At 44.1% G+C, this 17,983-nt stretch overlaps 1 protein-coding gene across 1 annotated transcript in view; it reads left to right on the forward strand.

Moving 5' to 3' along the window:
* xpo7 (exportin 7) overlaps window positions 1-17,983 on the forward strand; it is a 46,725-nt gene that overhangs the window by 13,829 nt on the left and 14,913 nt on the right. The window contains 11 exon segments of the mRNA XM_053339815.1: window positions 2,755-2,920; window positions 4,507-4,580; window positions 4,687-4,806; window positions 6,172-6,318; window positions 8,433-8,605; window positions 10,297-10,490; window positions 11,488-11,593; window positions 12,220-12,247; window positions 12,249-12,356; window positions 17,303-17,376; window positions 17,676-17,756. Of these exon segments, the coding sequence (XP_053195790.1) occupies window positions 2,755-2,920; window positions 4,507-4,580; window positions 4,687-4,806; window positions 6,172-6,318; window positions 8,433-8,605; window positions 10,297-10,490; window positions 11,488-11,593; window positions 12,220-12,247; window positions 12,249-12,356; window positions 17,303-17,376; window positions 17,676-17,756 (1,271 nt within the window).

Genomic DNA, 17,983 nt, shown 5'->3' on the forward strand with positions numbered 1-17,983 from the left:
CTTCCTTCCTTCCTCCCTCCCTGCCTTCTTTCCTTTACTCCCTTCCTCCCTTCCTTCCTTGACTCAAACACAACAGGAGGGTTAAATCTTCTTGGTGTGGAGAACATGATGATGATGATGATACCTCTCACTGAGCTGCTTCCTGTTCCTCTGCAGATGTTTTATCTTGTGGGTTAGGGTTAGGGTTCGACACATGTTGGCACAGATGGAACAAACTAACCAGGATCAGCATTTAATGGGGCTTTGAATAAAAAAGAAGCTTACATTGCATTAGGGCTGGCTTTAGTAAAATACCTTATTACGATTTAAATAGTTATTATTTGGGTTTATTTGTGGTCTACGTCGTGTTAAAGGAGATAATCTCTTACCAGACATGAATCCTAAGTTAACTATGCAGTGGTTCAGTCTGAGGTGTAAATTTAGACATTTTACTGCAAGAAAAATGAAGATATTACATTAACTGTATATTTAACAGTCTCAGGAATATTTAATGTAATCTTGACAGTCAGAAGTGAAGTTTATATTTATGGTTAGCAGACAGTAGTGATTAGGCATGGGATGATAACCGTGTTCATGGTAAACCGCGATTTGGAAAAAGTCACGATAACCGAAACCGCCAAATTTTCTGTCATACCGTTCTTAAGGTATGAGCTGTTTTTTGTCTGGTCAAAGACAGGAAGTGCTGGTCAAAGACAGGAAGTGCTGGTCAAAGACAGGAAGTGCTGGTCAAAGACAGGAAGTGCTGGTCAGAAACCTCTCAGGTGGTGCAGCTGCAGCGTAGAGTATCACGACTGTTGACGTTTTTTCTGATTGTTGCCTAAAATGTCTGATTTTGCGGCAGCATTTTTAAAAAATTGTGGTAAATGTTGCGATGTTTGAAGCACTTTTGTTGCAATTAAATTGCGGGAGACACACACACCATCTCTGATCTCATTGCACATTCAACTTGATATTTTGAAGACAGTTTTCACACCGTTAACATTTTATTCGACAATATTTATCTCTCTCACAGACACATGCACACACAGCACAGACACACAGAATTAGTTGAGTTTACCGTCGCGGCAGACGGTATTTTTTGCCTCCAATTTGCGGAAAAGTTGCAGTGATTGGACAAAATTGCAAGGCCCGCACATAATCGCGCGGATTGGTTGAATTTGCGTTAATTGTTGCGATTGCGACATCGTGAATTCCTGGAGGGACTGGTTAATGAACCCTTCATATTAGAGACAGCTGAACTCTTGATTAAGGTCTTAAATGGAAGAAACAAAAAATGACCACAGCACAACGATCGACTTTAGACTCCTCGAACGACTATTTGAATATTTGGTTTTAATGCCACATCTCTGCACCAGGCTCCTCTAATCCCTGAGACTGATATCAGAAACTAGTTTTTTCTCTTTTTGCATGACGGAGGAGAACATCGTCTTCCTGGAGAAATCTGACAGTAACTTGCTGACTGTGAACGCAGCTCAGCACTTAAACTGCTGTTATTAGCTGACGGGGTTTAAATCCTGCAGCTCCGGTTTCACAGGTTGAAATCGATGATGTCATTATGAGTTAATAGTTTAATGAGGGATTCAGATACCTGACTGGAACCCATGTGGAAAAAGACTCTTCACTCTGTAGAATGAAAAGTGACAAAGCATGAAGCAGCTTCTCATGTAAAAACTTTTTTCTTGGCGACAGATATCATCAAAGTTCGCTGTTTTAAAACTTTCACATCTTTCAGCTTCAGTTTTAAACTTCCTGTCGTCCTCCCGGGTCACATTGACCCCGTCTGTTTTCACTGTTCCTTCCTTCCTTCCTTCCTTCCTTCCTTCCGTCTGTCCTTGCTCCCTCCATTCTTCTCTCTTTCTTTCCTTCCTTTCCTTCCTCTCTTTCCTCTGTCCTTCTTTGCTCCCTTCCTCTTTTCCTTTCTCCCTCCTTCCTTCTTTCCTTTCCTCCGTTTCTTCCTCACCCCTCCTTTCCTTCCTTCTTGCGCCCTTCCTTCCTTCTTCCTCCCTCCCTCCCTCCTTCTCTCTTTCTTTCCTTCCTCCCTTCCCTCTTTACTCTGTCCTCTTTTCCTTTCTCCCTCCTTCCTTTTTTCCTTTCTTCCCTTTCTTCCTCACCCCCCTTTCCTTCCTTCTTCCTTCCCTTCTTCCCTCCCTTCCTTCCTTCCATCTGTCCTTCCCTCCTTCTCTCTTTCTTTCCTTCCTTTCCTTCCTCCCTTCCCTCTTTCCTCTGTCCTTCTTTCCTTCCTTGCTCCCTTCCTCTTTTCCTTTTCTCCCTTTCTTCCTCACCCTCTCCTTTCCTTCCTTCTTCCTCCTTTCGTCCCTCCCTCCCTCCCTCCCTTCCTTCCTTTCCTTCCTTCCTCCTCCCTTCCTTCCTTGACTCGAGGACAACAGGAGGGTTAAATAAAGATTAAGTTTTCTCTTATTTCTATATATTTTATACATTTGAATTAAATTAAATTAAACTCTTAAAACACTGAATTGCTTTTTCAAATCGAAGCTTTTTCAAATTTCCGCTTTCATCAAATCTCAGTTTTAATATATAAAACCGATCACTTGTTCCTTGTTCACGATGTGTGATGTCTTTCAGGGTTTCAGGAGCCGACGCTGCCGAAGTCTCCGATAGAAAACTTGTGTTTGAGACCCCGAAACCACCGACCCCCGACCTGGCTGCTGAAAGAGAAACTAAACCGCTGTCACTTTAATGAAGCTAAACATGTTTTTTCTTTTTTCTCTCTGTGTGTTTTTTTTTTTTTTTTAGGCTTCGGGGAAGAACCTGAACCTGAACGATGAGTCTCAGCACGGTCTACTCATGCAGCTGCTAAAACTCAGCTACAACTGTCTCAACTACGACTTTATAGGAACGTCTACGGACGAGTCGTCGGACGATCTCTGCACCGTACAGATCCCCACTTCCTGGAGATCAGGTAGCTGCACCCCCGAGACCCGAGACCCCGAGAACCCAAGAACCCGAGAACTGGAGTTAAATTATAATATCTGAAGTGTTAAATAATTAAAGCTGGATAGAAAGTGTGAAAGCATCAAACTCATTGTGTTAGAAATACATTTAAGCTGCAGCTAAAACCCTTCCTGTCGTCCTCCTGAGTCAAATTAACCCCGTCTGTTCTGACTGTTCCCTCTTTCCTTCTCTCCTTCTCTTTTCTTTCCTCCCTCCTTTCCTTCCTTACCTCCATCTCTCTTTCCTCCCTCCTTCCTTCTTCCGTCTGCTTTGACTGTTCCTTCTTTCCTTCCTCCTTTCCCTCCTTACCTACTTCTCTCTTTCTTTCTTTCCTCTCTCCTTTCCTTCCTTCTTCCCTCCTTTCTTCTTTCCTCCCTCCTTTCCTTCCTTCTTTCCGTCCGTTTTAACTGTTCCTTCTTTCCTCCGATCCGTCCTTCCTTCTTTCCTTCCTCCCTCTCTCCTTTCCTTCCTTACCTCCTTCTCTCTTTCTTTCCTCCTTCCTTTCCTTCCATACCTCCTTCTCTCTTTCTTTCCTCCCTCCTTTCCTTCCTTACCTCCATCTCTTTCTTTCCTTCCTTCTTTCCGCCCTCCCTCCTTCTTTCTTTCCTCCCTCCTTTCCTTCCTTACGTCCTTCCTTTCCTCCCTCCTTTCCTTCCTTCCTTCTTTCCTCCCTCCTTTCCTTCCTTACGTCCTTCCTTTCCTCCCTCCTTTCCTTCCTTCCTTCTTTCCTTCCTCCTTCTCTCTTTCTTTCCTCCCTCCTTCCTTCTTTCCTTCCTCCCTCCCTCCTTCCTTCTTTCCTCCCTCCTTCCTCCCTCCTTCCTTTCTCCCTCCCTCCTTTCCTTCCTTCTTTCCTCCCTTCTCTCCTTTCCTTCCTTCTTTCCTCTCTCCTTTCCTTCCTTACCTCCTTCTCTCTTTCTTTCCTCCTTCCTTTCCTTCCATACCTCCTTCTCTCTTTCTTTCCTCCCTCCTTTCCTTCCTTACCTCCATCTCTTTCTTTCCTTACGTCCTTCCTTCTTTCCTTCCCTCTTTCCTCCCTCCTTCCTTCTTTCCTTCCTCCCTCTCTCCTTTCTTTCCTTACCTCCTTCTCTTTCTTTCCTCCCTCCTTCCTGCTTCCCTCCTTTCCTTCCTTCTTTCCTTCCTCCCTCCCTCCTTTCCTTCCTCCCTCTCTCCTTTTCTTCCTTCTTTCTGCCTCCCTCCATCCTCCCTCCTTTCCTTCCTCCCTCCTTCCTCCTTCTCTCCTTTCCTTCCTTACCTCCTCTTTCTTTCCTCCCTCCCTCCTTTCCTCCCTCCCTCCCTCCCTTCCTTCCTTCCTTCCTTCCTTCCTTGACTCGAGGACAACAGGAGGGTTAAACTATTATTATAATATATTTCTTCCACATTATCAGAAATATTAATTAATCTTCATTTATTCATTTATAACTAAAAGCTTTATATGAATCTTAAATTTGACTTTTGCTGACTTGAACTCTGTGTGACCCTGAAGTCTTTCATTATAAGTATTATAATTATAATTAAAACTGTATTAACTATAAATCTCTTTGTGTCTACCTGCAGCATTTCTTGATTCCTCCACCCTGCAGCTCTTTTTCAATTTATATCATTCCATCCCTCCTTCCCTTTCCCCGTTGGTAAGTGGAAGTAGAAACTGTGCTTCAGTGACGTTGAGTTGAACCCCGCGCTGCTTCCTGTCTGACACTGATCACATTTTGTTTTTTCATTTAATTGTGCGTGCAGGTGTTGTCATGTCTAGTCCAGATCGCCTCGGTCCGGCGGTCCCTCTTCAACAACGCAGAGCGAGCCAAGTTCCTCTCGCACCTGGTGGACGGAGTCAAGAGGATACTCGCCAACCCTCAGGTTCATCATCACCCTCACACACACACACATGCTCAGGTTGTGCCTCTTTTTCTTTTTTTTTAACCCTCCTGTTGTGCTCAGGTCAAGGAAGGAAGGAAGGAAGGAAGGAAGGAAGGAATGAACAAAATGAGGAAGGAACGAAGGAAGGAGGAAAGAGCGAGGAAGGGAGGAAAGGAGGAAATAAGGAAGGAAATAAGGAAGGAAAAGGGGGAGGAAGGAAGGAAGGGTGGAAGGAAGGAAGGAAGGGTGGAAGGAAAGCAGGAAGGAAGGAAATGAATAAGGAGGGAAAGAGGAAGGATGTAAGGAGAGAAGGAGGGACGGAAGGAAGGAAAGGAGTAAGGAGGGAGGGAGGGAGGAAGGAAGGAAGGAAGGAACGAACAAAATGAGGAAGGAACGAAGGAAGGGAGGAAAGAGGGAGGAAAGGAGGAAAGAAGGAAGGAAATAAGGAAGGAAAAGGGGGAGGAAGGAAGGAAGGGTGGAAGGAAGGAAGGAAGGGTGGAAGGAAAGCAGGAAGGAAGGAAATGAATAAGGAGGGAAAGAGGAAGGATGTAAGGAGAGAAGGAGGGACGGAAGGAAGGTAAGGAGGGAGGGAGGGAGGGAGGGAGGAAGGAAGGAAGGAAGGAACGAACAAAATGAGGAAGGAACGAAGGAAGGGAGGAAAGAGGGAGGAAAGGAGGAAAGAAGGAAGGAAATAAGGAAGGAAAAGGGGGAGGAAGGAATGAAAAGGGGGAGGAAGGAAGGGGTGGAAGGAAGGAAGGAAGGGTGGAAGGAAAGCAGGAAGGAAGGAAATGAATAAGGAGGGAAAGAGGAAGGATGTAAGGAGAGAAGGAGGGACGGAAGGAAGGAAAGGAGTAAGGAGGGAGGGAGGGAGGAAGGAAGGAAGGAAGGAACGAACGAAGGAAGGGAGGAAAGAGGGAGGGAAAGGAGGAAAGAAGGAAGGAAAAGGGGGAGGAAGGAAGGAAGGAAGGGTGGAAGGAAGGAAAAGGGGAAGGAAGGAAGGAAGGAAGGGTGGAAGGAAAGCAGGAAGGAAGGAAATGAATAAGGAGGGAAAGAGGAAGGAAGGAAATGAATAAGGAGGGAAAGAGGAAGGATGTAAGGAGAGAAGGAGGGACAGAAGGAAGGAAAGGAGTAAGGAGGAGGGAGGGAGGGAGGAAGGAAGGAAGGAAGGAAGGAAAGGAGTAAGGATGAAAAGAGGAAGGAATTTAGGAGAGAAGGAAGGGTGGAAGGAAAGGAGGAAGGAAGGAAGGAGAGAAGGAAGGAAGGAAGGAACAGTCAAAAGACATAGGATGAATTTGACCCGGGAGCACAACAGGAGGGTTAAGCTGGTGAAACTTATTGATTGATTTATTGATTCTGTCCTTTCAGTGTTTGCCGGATCCGAATAACTACCACGAGTTCTGCCGTCTGCTGGCGAGGCTGAAGAGTAACTATCAGCTGGGAGAGCTCGTCAAAGTAGAAAACTACCCTGAAGTCATCCGGCTCATAGCCAACTTCACCGTCACCAGTCTGCAGGTGAGAGGAGGAGCTCAGGAAAGGGTTGTTTTTATTTATTATTATATTGTGTGTGATTATATTGTATTTTAATAACTGTACAGCACTTTGGTTCAACTGAGGTTGTTTTTAAATGTACTTTATAAATAAACTTGACTTGACAAAACTCAGGCTACACCAAAAAAAACTGACAAAAATAAACATAATGATGATAAATAAATAAATAATAATAATACATTTTATTTATAAGGCGTTTTTACAAGTGCTCAAAGACGCTTACAAGTAAAAAAAGACATAAAATGAAAAGAACAAACAATGTAGAAGGTTAAAAAGACATAAAATAGAAAGAGGATAAAAAACTGTTTACAGGTTTAAAGCCAGTTTAGAAAGGTGAGTTTTTAGGAGTGATTTTGAAGGTATGGGGGTCTGTACAGTCTCTGATGGCCTGAAGTCATCCGGCTCATAGCCAACTTCACCGTCACCAGTCTGCAGGTGAGAGGAGGAGCTCATGAAAGGGTTAAACTCAGAAGCTCATGAAAGGGTTAAACTCAGAAGCTCATGAAAGGGTTAAAACTCAGAAGCTCATGAAAGGGTTAAACTCAGAAGCTCATGAAAGGGTTAAAACTCAGAAGCTCATGAAAGGGTTAAAACTCAGAAGCTCATGAAAGGGTTAAACTCAGAAGCTCATGAAAGGGTTAAACTCAGAAGCTCATGAAAGGGTTAAACTCAGAAGCTCATGAAAGGGTTAAACTCAGAAGCTCATGAAAGGGTTAAAACTCAGATGTTCATGAAAGGGTTAAAACTCAGAAGCTCATGAAAGGGTTAAACTCAGACTGCACCAAAAAAAACTGACAAAATGAACATGATGATGATGATAAAACACGTCCAGCTGTAAGTATTAAAGTATTATTAAATATTAAATAACATTAGAGTTAATCTTGCATCATGAATCTGCAGAGAGGAAACAATAACTGTCTGTAAAATAGTTTAAACTACATTTTGGATCCTCTAGAAGATCTTCAGCTGCTTACTATGACGGAGTATTAGAGCCAAACTAAGAGGGGAAATAAAGACTGTGTGTTTCATTCTTCCTAACAGACTCAGTCGTCTCAAAGTCCTGATACTGATAATAATTTGATGCTGATGAGCCAAAAGATGAAGTATTAACTTATTTGTGAAACTGATACCAAAGTATAACTTCACAAGATTCAACATTCCTCATTTTAACGCAGGAAAAGTTGAAATTACGATTTTATTGCTCCTAATATTACGACTTCATTCTCGTAATTTCCACACAAAAAAACGTGTTTTAGTAGTAGTCATAGTCTGGCCCTGATACTCCGTCGTAACTTATGAGTGTTATTTACATTTTACTGTTTTTATAACCTGATTTTTAGCATTGTTTGAAACCTTTCATACAACAAATGCAGCTCAAAGTGTTTGACATAAAATGAACATAAAGCTGTGAAGAAAGAGGAAATAAATAAAAACAGAGTCGTTCTTTAAGAGTTTTGGAAGATTGTGGAAATGTTTTGTGATTTTAAAATGAAGAAACAAAACTCACCTGTTGCTCTCCTCTTCCTCCCCCTCCTCCTCCCCTTCCTCATCCTCCTCCCCCTCCTCCTCTTCCTCCCCACCTGTTTCTCTCTTCCTCCTCTTCTACTTCCTCCTCTTCCTCCTCCTCATCCTCCCCACCTGTTGCTCTCTTTCTCCTCCTCTTCTTCTTCCTCCTCCTCTTCCTTCTCACCTGTTGCTCTCTTCCTCCTCCTCCTCTTCTTCCTCTTCCTCCTCCTCTTCTTCCTCCTCCCCCTGTTCTTCCTCCTCCTCCTCTTCTTCTTCCTCCTCCTCCTCTTCTTCCTCCCCCTCTTCCTCCTCCTCTTCTTTCTACCTCCTCCTCTTCCTCCTCCTCCTCCTCTTCTTCCTCCTCCTCCTCTTCCTCCCACCTGTTGCTCTCTTTCTCCTCCTCCTTTACCTCCTCCTCTTCCTCATCGTCCTCCCCCTCCTCCTCCTCCTCCTCCTCCTCCTCCCCCTCCCCCTCTTCTTCCCCTCCTCCTCCTCCTCTTCCTCCTCCTCCTCTTCTTCCTCCTCCTCCTCCTCTTCTTCCTCCTCCTCTCCCCCCCCCTCTTCCTCCTCAGCACTGGGAGTTTGCTCCTAACAGCGTGCACTACCTGCTGAGTCTGTGGCAGCGTCTAGCAGCTTCTGTCCCGTACGTTAAAGCCACCGAGCCTCATCTGCTGGAGACCTACACTCCTGAAGTCACTAAAGCCTACATCACGTCCCGGCTGGAGTCGGTCCACGTCATCCTCAGGTAGCCTCCTCTTCCTCTTCATCCTCCTCTTCCTCTTCCTCCTCCTCTTCCTCTTCCTCCTCTTCTTCTTCCTTCCTCTTCATCTCTTCCTCCTCCTCCTCCTCCTTGTCATCCTCTACCTCGTCATCCTCCTCGTCCTTTTCATCTCTTCCTTCCTCTTCCTTCCTCTTCATCTCTTCCTCTTCATCTCTTCCTCCTCCTCGTCATCCTTCTCCTCTTTCTCTTCCTCGTCGTCCTCCTCCTCCTCTTCCTTCCTCTTCATCTCTTCCTCCTCCTCCTCCTCGTCATCCTCTTCCTCGTCAACCTCCTCCTCCTTGTCATCCTCCTCGTCCTTTTCATCTCTTCCTTCCTCTTCATCTCTTCCTCCTCCTCCTCCTCCTCGTCATCCTCCTCCTCTTCCTTCATCTTCATCTCTTCCTCCTCCTCCTCTTCCTCCTCCTCCTCCTCGTCATCCTCCTCCTCTTCATCTCTTCCTCCTCCTCGTCATCCTCCTCCTCTTCCTTCATCTTCATCTCTTCCTCCTCCTCCTCCTCCTCTTCCTCTTCCTTCTCCTCCTCCTCGTCATCCTTCTCCTCTTTCTCTTCTTCGTCGTCCTCCTCCTCCTCTTCCTTCCTCTTCATCTCTTCCTCCTCCTCGTCATCCTCTTCCTCCTCTTCTTCTTCCTTCCTCTTCATCTATTCCTCCTCCTCCTCCTTGTCATCCTCTACCTCGTCATCCTCCTCGTCCTTTTCATCTCTTCCTTCCTCTTCATCTCTTCCTCCTCCTCGTCATCCTCCTCCTCTTCCTTCATCTTCTCCTCTTCCTCTTCCTTCTCCTCCTCCTCGTCATCCTTCTCCTCTTTCTCTTCTTCGTCGTCCTCCTCCTCCTCTTCCTTCCTCTTCATATCTTCCTCCTCCTCGTCATCGTCTTCCTCATCCTTCCTTCCTCATGAGAGGAACCTTGGTCATCCTCCTCTTCTTCGTCTTCATCTCTTCCTCCTCCTCGTCATCCTCTTCCTCCTTCTCCTCCTCTTCCTTCCTCTTCTTCATCTCCTCCTCCTCTTCCTCGTCATCCTCCTCTTCCTCCTCTTCCTCCTCCTCCTCCTCTTCCTCGTCATCCTCCTCTTCCTCCACCACCTCCTTCTCCTCCTCCTCTTCCTCGTCATCCTCCTCTTCCTCCTCCTCCTCCTCTTCCTCGTCATCCTCCTCTTCCTCCACCACCTCCTCTTCCTCCTCCTCTTCCTTGTCATCCTCCTCTTTCTCCTTCTCCTCCACCTCCTCCTCCTCCTCCTCCTCTTCCTTCATCTTCATCTCTTCCTCCTCCTCCTCCTTGTCATCCTCCTCCTCGTCATCCTCCCCCTCTTCTTCCTCCTCCTCCTCCCTCTCCTGCTCCTCCTCCTCCTCCTCTTCTTCCTCCTTCTCCTCTTCCTTCGTCTTCATCTCTTCCTTTCCTCCTCCTCCTCCTCCGTCTTCATCTCTTCCTCCTCCTCCTCCTCGTCATCCTCTTCCTTCTCCTCCTCCTCCTTTTCCTTCGTCTTCATCTCTTCATCCTCTTCCTCCTCCTCCTCCTCCGTCTTCATCTCTTCATCCTCTTCCTCCTCCTCCTCCTCGTCTTCCTCCTCCTCCTCATCTTCCTCGTCTTCCTCCTCCTCTCTCCTCTTCCTCCTCCTCCTCCTCTTCCTCCTCCTCTGACCGCTCTGATCCGCTCCTCAGAGACGGGTTGGAAGACCCCCTGGACGACGCCGGTCTGGTCCAGCAGCAGTTGGACCAGCTGTCGACGATCGGCAGGTGTGAGTACGAGAAGACGTGCGCTCTGCTCGTCCAGCTGTTCGACCAGGCGGCTCAAACCTACCAGGAGCTGCTGCAGTCCACCAACTCCAGCGCCGCAGACATCACTGTGCAGGAGGGTTAGTAACACACACTCACACGGAGACACACACACATACACACACACACACTGTAATACACACACACTGTAATACACACACACACACACATCACTGCAGGAGGGTCAGTACACACACACACAGACATCACTGTGCAGGAGGGTCAGTACACACACACACACACACTGTAATACACACTAACACACACACACACACACACACATACACACACACACACACACACACACACTGTAACACACACACACACACACACACACACACACACAGACACACACACATACACACACACACACACACACACACACACACACTGTAATACACACACACATACACACAGACATCACTGTGCAGGAGGGTTAGTACACACACACACACACACACACACACACACACAGACAGACACACACACACACACATACACACACACACACACACACACACTGTAATACACACACACATACACACAGACATCACTGTGCAGGAGGGTTAGTAACACACACACACACACACACACACACACACACACACACACATCACTGTGCAGGAGGATTAGTAACACACACACACACACACTGTAATACACACACACACACACACACACACTGTAACACACACAGACATCACTGTGCAGGAGGGTTAGTAACACACACACACACTGTAATACACAACACACACAGTAACACATACACTGTAATACACACACACATTGTAATACACACACATCACTGTGCAGGAGGGTCAGTAACACACACACACACACACTGTAATACACACTAACACACACACTGTGTTTAAAATCTCATTTTCTCTGTAATGACACAAGTTAAATTAATCTCTACTGACTTTAAGAGAATAAATGAACATGATGAGGAAAAGAGTTAAACTGGTTTCTGTAGTTCAGGTTGTAACTGGTGTAACTGGTGCCCCCCCCCTCCCCGGCCCGCGTACCCCCCCCCCCCCCCCCCCCCCCCCCCCCCCCCTCCCCCCCCCGCTGCAGGTCGGCTCACATGGCTGGTTTATATCATCGGAGCCGTGATCGGAGGTCGAGTGTCGTTCGCCAGCACAGACGAGCAGGACGCCATGGACGGAGAGTTAGTCTGTCGGTAAGAAACCGGCAGGAAGTGACCCTGACTCAGGAGCCAGAGCAGGAAGTGACATCAGAACGCTGTCTGTGTGTGTGTGTGTGTGTGTGTGTGTGTGTGTGTGTGTGTGTGTGTGTGTGTGTGCTCTGCAGCCTTTACATTGACTCCCTGTGTGTGTGTGTGTGTGTGTGTGTGTGTGTGTTTTCGGCCCCTCAGGGTGCTGCAGCCTTTACACTGACTCCCTCTGTGTGTGTGTGTGTGCTGCAGCCTTTACACTGACTCCCTCTGTGTGTGTGTGTGTGTGTGTGTGTGTGTGTGTGTTTTCGGCCCCTCAGGGTGCTGCAGCCTTTACACTGACTCCTCTGTGTGTGGTGTGTGTGTGTGTGTGTGTGTGTGTGTGTGTGTGTGTGTGTGTGTGTGTGTGTGTGCTGCAGCCTTTACACTGACTCCCTCTGTGTGTGTGTGTGTGTGTGTGTGTGTGTTTTCGGCCCCTCAGGGTGCTGCAGCCTTTACACTGACTCCCTCTGTGTGTGTGTGTGTGTGTGTGTGTGTGTGTGGTGGTGTGTGTGGTGTGTGTGTGTGCGTGTGCTGCAGCCTTTACACTGACCTCCTCTCTGTGTGTGTGTGTGTTGTTTTCGGCCCCTCAGGGTGCTGCAGCTGATGAACCTGACCGAGCTCTCGGCTGGCGCAGGCCGGTAACGAGCGGCTGGAGCTCGCCATGCTCAGCTTCTTCGAGCAGTTCAGAAAGATTTACATCGGCGACCAGGTGCAGAAATCCTCAAAGGTAAAACCCGCTAGCTGCTTTCCTCCGCTCGTCCTCCTAGAGAGAGAGAGTAGGTGTCTGTAGCTCCGCCCCCCCCACCACCGCCACCCCACCCCCACCACCCCCCCGCTAGCGCTGCTCGATTAGGGGGAAAAAATCATCATCACGATCATTTGGGTCAAAATTGAAATCATGATTATTAGAACGATTTTTTTTTTTTTTCCAACTTTAGAAACATGCTGCATTTATTGTCCATTCAGCTTAACCCTCCTGTGGTCCTCGAGTCAAGGAAGGAAGGGAGGAAGGAAAGGAGGGAAGGAAGGAAGGAAGAATGATGGAAAAGAGGGAGGAAGGAAGGAAGAAGGAAAGGAGGGAGGGAGGGAGAAGGAAGGAAGGAAAGGAGGGAGTAAGGAATAGAGGAAGAATGATGGAAAGGAGGGAGGGAGGAAGGAAGGGAGAGGGAGGAAGAAAGGAGAAAGGAAGAGAGGAAAGGAAAGGAGGGACGGAAGAAGGAAAGGAGGGACGGAGGGAGAAGGAAGGAAGGAAAGGGGGGCGGGGAGGGAGGGAGGGAGTAAGGAATGGAGGAAGAATGATGGAAAGGAGGAAGGAAGGAAGGAATGATGAAGGGAAGAAGGAAGGAAAGGAGGAAGAAAGAAGGGAGGGAGGGAGGAAGGAATAATGGAAAGGGAGGGAGGAAGGAATGGAGGAAGAATGATGGAAAGGAGGGAGGAAGGAAGGGAGAAAGTAACAAAGGAAAGAAGGAAGGGAGAAAGGAACAGAGGAAGGAAGGAAAGAATGGAGAAAGCTTTTCAAAATAAAGTGCATGGTCTGACGCAGGCTGGAAACTCTGCACTTTTATTTACAGTTTAAAACATTACAGTGTGTTTCAGCTTCTGTTAAACTAACGGAGCTGCAGCCACTTCCTGTCTGAGCTTTTCAAAATAAAACCTTAGTAATCGTTTTCCCCTTGATTTTCTTAGTTCTGAGATCGTTTGGCCCCTAAATCATAATCACGATCAAGTTTTGATTAATCGAACAGCCTTACCCTGCACCCCCACCCCCTCCTCCTCCTCCTCCTCCTCCTCCTCCTCCCTCAGTAACCCTTCGCTGCCGGGGGGCCGCAGGTCGACGGGAGCGAGCGGGTCCTTTGTGTTGCTGGTGCTGACTGCAGCAGTAAAGCGGCTCAGAGTGTTTTATTGTTTGACTTCATGCTGACTGACGGAGTGTGTTCTCTTTGTTCTGGGCCAGAAACTGCAAAATGTGAACGTCCCAGATAAGTTCTGCAAAGTAGAATCTGTGTAGTTTGGTGTCTGGTGTGGTTTTAGCGCCCCCTACCTCTTTGATAAAAAAAGATTTAAAAGAAAAGGGAGGTCACTGAGTTTAAATAATGATTTGTGTTGTTGAGTAGAAGTGTGGTTTATTTTACAGGTCCTTTAATTTTACACTCATTACTACCGAGTCATTTTCAGGTGTTAAACAGTTAATTTCACACCAATTATCTATAAAGTTTCAATTATATAAGATTTAATTTTATACCAATTTTATGTACATTTTCAAGTATTTAATAGTTTATTTTATATTACATTTTTGTATATCTTGAGGTATTTAACAGTTAATTTTATACTAATATTCTGTAAATATTCAGAGTAATTTTCAGGTGTTAAAGATTTGATTTTATACTAATTTTATCTAAAATTTCAGCTATTTAATAGTTTAGTTTATTTTATTTTTTATTTTTGTATATTTTCAGGTATTTAATAGTATATTTCACACCAATTCTATGTAAATATTCAGAATAATTTTCAGCTATTTAAGATTTAATTTTATACCAATTTTCTGTACATTTTCAGCTATTTAATAGTTAATTTAATTCTTAGTTTTTATATATATTTTTAGGTATTTAACAGTTAATTTTACACTAATTTTCTGCAAGTTGTCAGAGTAATTTTTAGATATTTAACAGTTAATTTTACACTAATTTATATAAACCACCAAATTAAAGAATGAAAATTAACTCTGCAGATATTTTCAGGAACTTACTGAAACAACCTGATATACTGAAATGAGTATGAATATTTTCTGTCTGTTAAAGAATTGATGAGAGAGTAATTTATCAATAATTGTAATAAATTAACAACTACATATGAAGCCAATTAAAATAGATTCTGTTAAATACCTGAAATGACGTAAAATCAAAGGATCTTGAGAGTAAAGCTTAGATGTGTTTGCGTAGCTTCGTTAGCTCGGCAGTAAACTCGCAGCTCTTTGTGTCGTCTGGTGTTTTATTAACTTTATAAACTTTCATCAGTTTATGTTTGAAGCTTTTTCACCTCCTTCTTTCCTTCCGTCATTCCTTCCCTTCCATCTTTCCTTCCTGTCTTCTTTTCCTTTCTTCCCTTGGCCTTCCTTCCTTCCTTGTTTCCTTCCATCCATCCTTCTTTCCTCCCTTCCATCATTTTATTGGTCTGGCCCATATGAAATCAAATTTGGCTGTATGTGGCCCTTTAACTAAAATGAGTTTGACCCCCCTGACCTAAACCATTCAGTGATTTGTAGACCAGTAGCAGAACGTTTAACTGGGAGCCAGCCAAGTAAAGTTTTAAAATATTTGGAATGCTAATTAGGACATCCAGTTTGTTTTTGATGCTTATTCGTGCATCGTTTACATTATTTCATATATTTAAAATCTCTTCTATAGCTGACTGGGAGCCAGTGTAAAGACTTTAGAGCTGACTGGGAGCCAGTGTAAAGACTTTAGAGCTGACTGGGAGCCAGTGTAAAGACTTTAGAGCTGACTGGGAGCCAGTGTAAAGACTTTAGAGCTGACTGGGAGCCAGTGTAAAGACTTTAGAGCTGACTGGGAGCCAGTGTAAAGACTTTAGAACTGACTGGGAGCCAGTGTAAAGACTTTAGAACTGGAGTAATGTGCTCTGATCTCTTTGTTCTGGTTCAAACTGGAGCTGCAGCTGTTTAATGTCCAGTCAGAAGACCGTTAGAGTAGTTTTTAGTTTTTAATAAGTGAGTTTTGGAGCTGCAGGTTCAGGAGTTGTGGTTTTGTGAAGCTCCTGCAGTGAAAAAGCGTCTTGGTGGAAGTGAACGGAGCAGAAACAACAAGTCCAGTCAGCACAATGAGCAGCGAGATCAGAGCTGCTGTGACTCTGTGATGGGAGGCCTCGTTTTTTCGGGAGGGGGCCCCCAACTTCCTGCTAGCTTTAACCCTCTGTTCTCCAAGCGAGCGTGAGGCCCCCCCGGTGCTTTATGCGTGCAGTCAGAAAGCAGAGCGTCTGTAGATTACTGTAGATTAGCGGCTTTGTGTCGTCCGGCTGCATCCTGTCCATCAAAGATCCGGCCGGTCGTGTTTAATTTACCGACCGTGTAGAAGAACACTTTTTACACTTATATACACGGGTTATAAACGGGTCAGTGACTAATAAGTGGCTTAAATCCCCTTATTTATTATTAATAATTCATATATCAACAGTTAATAAAGGGTCTATAACTAAAATGTAGAGATAAACAGATATAAGATCATGTAGTATGAAGTATTTAAAAGTTTAATTTACTATAAATTCTCCATATTTAACATTATTGCAGCTGTTTTTATGATGTAGTCATTAATTATCTGTTTATGGCTCAGTGATTAATAAATGTTAGTAAGATGATGAATCCATAAATCAGTTAAGCTAGATTTAAAAGCAGCATCAGGTTTGTTAAAATGTACATTTAGTATTTTTGTTGGTTTTCTTGATAAATTCAGACTGAAAAGAGGAAGTGAGGAAAGAAAGAAAGAAGGATAGAGGAAAGAAGGAAGGGAAGGAAGGAAGGAGAGAGAGGAAGGAAGGAAGGAAGGGAGTTGGTTTTCTAGATAAATTCAGACTGAACTCCGCAGCAAGACATCATGGAGGTTACGCCCAGTTCAATATAATCAATATATTAAAAAAAGATCAATAAGAGAGATTTGAAATGACATTTGACCCATTTTATACCAAAAGACTGAATGCTCCTGAACATGTCAAATGGTGTAACCACAAAATACGTGATTCCCCAGATGAAATGTAATATTTAGAACAATAGTATTCCATTAGCTTTATTTAATATAAAAGTTATAATGTAAGATCATGCCAAACTAGTTGATATGGTGTTAGGTAGGAAGGAAGGAAGGAAGGATGTAAGATCATGCCACACTAGTTGATATGGTGTTAGGTAGGAAGGAAGGAAGGAAGGAAGGAAGGATGTAAGATCATGTCAAACTAGTTGATATGGTGTTAGGTAGGAAGGAAGGAAGGAAGGAAGGAAGGAAGGATGTAAGATCATGCCAAACTAGTTGATATGGTGTTAGGTAGGAAGGAAGGAATGAAGGAAGGAAGGAAGGATGTAAGATCATGCCAAACTAGTTGATATGGTGTTAGGTAGGTAGGAAGGAAGGAAGGAAGGGAGGAAGGATGTAAGATCATGCCAAACTAGTTGATATGGTGTTAGGTAGGAAGGAAGGAAGGATGGAAGGTGTTTTATTGACTATTTACTGTTTTTAAGCAAGTTGAATGATTTGGTACAAAGTTTTTATGGTTACACCACTTAGACATTTTTGCCATAATCCTCTAATATATTCTCTCTAAATGGATTAAAAGCAGAAATTTGATGCTGGGTCCACAAAAAAAGAATGTATGAAGTTATTCATACGTTTATTTTCGCATTTTAACCCTTTAAATTTAAACTAAACCACATGGAGACACTAATAAACCTCATCACTGACCTTTTTATAGCATTTTTTATTCTTTTAATAAAACATGAACAGAAAATGATGGACAGGTGATGACCGGACAAACGGCTCATAGCTATAATAAAATGTGTGTTTTTTGACTGTTCACATTGACAGAGTTGTGTGTGTGTGTGTGTGTGTGTGTGTGTGTGTGTGTGTGTGTGTGTGTGTGTGTGTGTGTGTGTGTGTGTGTGTGTGTGTGTTGCAGCTTTATCGACGACTATCAGAGGTTCTTGGGTTGAATGACGAGACGATGGTACTCAGTGTCTTTATAGGGAAAATGTGAGTATTAAATATATATATCAGTCTGTTAAAGAGCATTAAACTGTGAAGGATCATTAAAGTCAATGATTAGCTGGTTAATTGATTAAAATCCAACTACAAAATTAATGGTAAACTATTTTTATAAATTGTTTTCATCATTTTGACTCTTTAAGTTATCTAATTCCAGTTTCTTAAATCTGAATATTTTCTGTTTTTTAGTCCTCTAGCTCGTTTAACTGTATAGAAATAATGAATGTTATTATAATAATTATTGTATTCATGATTTTTCATCGTAATTGTTCTTTTTTCTCTTTCAGCATCACAAACTTGAAGTACTGGGGCCAGTGTGAACCAATCACCTCCAAGACACTCCAGCTACTCAACGACCTCTCTTTAGGATATCCTTTATATATATGTGTGTGTGTGTGTGTCTGTGTCTGTGTGTCTGTGTGTGTGTGTGTGTGTGTGTGTGTTTGCATAGCTATGTTTGTGAGGACCAGGATGACTTTTTAACCTTTTGGAGTGAGGATCTAATACAGGGTTTCTGCTGGGTCTTAAGACATCTAAATTTTGATCATCTAAATTTTAGGCCTTAAAAAGTCTTAATTACGTCCATATGTTACAT

Source organism: Scomber japonicus, chromosome 19 (assembly GCF_027409825.1).
Source record: "Scomber japonicus isolate fScoJap1 chromosome 19, fScoJap1.pri, whole genome shotgun sequence".
In the NCBI taxonomy this organism is placed as follows: Eukaryota; Metazoa; Chordata; class Actinopteri; order Scombriformes; family Scombridae; genus Scomber; species Scomber japonicus.